Source organism: Trachymyrmex septentrionalis, unplaced genomic scaffold, assembly GCF_001594115.1.
Source record: "Trachymyrmex septentrionalis isolate Tsep2-gDNA-1 unplaced genomic scaffold, Tsep1.0 scaffold9, whole genome shotgun sequence".
Classification (NCBI taxonomy): Eukaryota; Metazoa; Arthropoda; class Insecta; order Hymenoptera; family Formicidae; genus Trachymyrmex; species Trachymyrmex septentrionalis.
The window spans coordinates 2,325,841-2,327,840 of NW_017306091.1; the positions used below are offsets into that span (position 1 = coordinate 2,325,841).

Sequence of the window (2,000 nt, forward strand, 5' to 3'; positions counted from 1 at the left end):
ATCCACCGTGACCACCATCAATTCCACTAGGTCCGCCAACACCACCCGCGAATCCGCCGTATCCACCTCCGCTACCACCTCCGATACCACCTCCTAGACCACCACCGTGTCCACCACCACCGTATCCACCGCCGCCATGTCCACCGCCTCCGTATCCTCCACTTGTCAAAGCCGAGGATTGTGCACCTGCCGAAGCACTGCCGATAGCTTGAGAATTGGATTTGGAGAAACCGCTACCATCACCATACGAGCTTGCGCTGGCCGAACTGCTAGCGCTACTGGAGGCGAAGCCTCCGCTATAACGCTTCGAACGCGATGGTAGGAATTTATCTTCTGCAACAAATTGAACGGATTGTTTCTATATCATCAAATTAAATGACTAAAAATGTAATTTTAAATAAATCACAAATCCATTTATATAATGAATTGTATAAAATATTTTATACTTTTGTGTGTAAATTTTCTTTTTTTATATTCTCTCTCTCTCACCAGAAATTCTATCAACTTTGATAAAAACTCGGCGACCACCGTCATCACTGATATACTTCGTGCTCCTCATGAGGAAGCAAATATCTACAACTGTTTTAATGCTTGTAAAAAATTAAAATATACTAGTTTAAGCAAAATGTTTATCTTGGATCAGAGTTCAAGTATTTACAAACAACAATTATCTATATGCGACTGTAACAAATTTCTGCAATTATAGCAAAGATTTCTTATCAGTTTCCCAGAAAAAATCTAAAACTTGCGATGGCTTTGTATTTTTATATATGCTTTCTCCGAAGAGCAATCGCAAAGCTAAAAAGGAAGATGCGCAATACATATTTACATACATGTGTTAATGAATGTTACGTCATGAGAGAAAGATTATCGTTATCTTACTAATAACAAAATCTTGGAAAACCAAAATTGACATTTTCCGCCGCATTATATCTTGTATAGACTGTAAGTATCAATTTTTAAATAAGAACAATATATATACATGTAATTATTTTATTATTTTGCCGTTTAAGATTTTTATTTTGCTTGTTATGTAAAATAAAATATTAATTGTGTATTTTATGCATGCATATACGTATATGTATATGTGTATAATATGTTTATATTAGGATAAGAAAATATTTAATAATAATAGTAAAATATTCAAGTTTTGCTTTATATGTTCCATAGATTTGATGAAAGAGTTTTTCCTTTCGTAATAAATATATCCTTTCTTCTATTTAAATAATAAAAATAATAACAAAAATAAAATGTATCTCAGGTAAATTAATAATGACGACAAGTTAATAAAGAAGAAAATAATTTACTTATTTCATTTGCTCCATCTACTCCACCAGCTACTCCTTGTGCTTGGACACATGTTGCGAGTATTAAGGCCAAAAGGCCGATTGTCCGATACTGCCACATGACGATATCTGGTCTCTATCCTGATCGGCCGCCAAGTCTTTATATCTTGCCTCCCACTCGATCACTCATGCCTTCCTAAAACTCTGAGTACTTCGTTGGAGAGACAGATTGAGAAGCAATAAGAGCAAAAAAATACGATGCACACACACAGATGGTCAAGGTTGAGGTAATCGCCTTAATGTGTGATCTTATCCTGGTCGGGAATTTACCTGGGCCTGTCATCGTCTCTTCTTGTACTTTCGTTTATCTTAATTTCAACGACATAGTTTACATACTGTTAGAAAACGCAATGTAAACAATTGTCTTCAGAAAGTATTTTAAGTTAGACAATATAGATTGCAATTCTAAAAATAAAAGATGTACATAATTTGCTTTCTTAATTTTTTTCTTTAATTAATTTTTTCATTCTTGACGTTCCAAAGATTATGTAGCGATTTAGTTAGATGAATAACGCAAGAATATATTGTTTGTACAATAGTTATTCGCGACATATAACATAAAAAAGTACTGGTAATCCAATGTTGAATCAATCGAATAAATCGATTTTTGTACAAAAAGAAGAAGATAAGTGTATTTAAAAAAAGATATAAGAA

General features: G+C 33.8%; 1 protein-coding gene across 5 annotated transcripts in view; it reads right to left on the reverse strand.

Moving 5' to 3' along the window:
- LOC108755947 (U6 snRNA-associated Sm-like protein LSm6) overlaps positions 1-1,427 on the reverse strand; it is a 7,951-nt gene extending 6,524 nt beyond the window's left edge. For 3 of the 5 annotated variants that reach the window (XM_018499417.1, XM_018499414.1, XM_018499413.1), the window contains exons 1-2: positions 1,308-1,427; positions 1-333 (exon numbers count right to left, since the gene is read on the reverse strand). In XM_018499417.1, coding sequence (XP_018354919.1) covers positions 1-333; positions 1,308-1,407 — 433 coding nt within the window. In that variant the 5' untranslated portion in view covers positions 1,408-1,427. The remainder of the gene's footprint in view (positions 334-1,307) is intronic. The other 2 variants (XM_018499415.1, XM_018499412.1) reach the window with 1 other exon arrangement.
- Between the last annotated feature and the right edge of the window lie 573 nt (positions 1,428-2,000).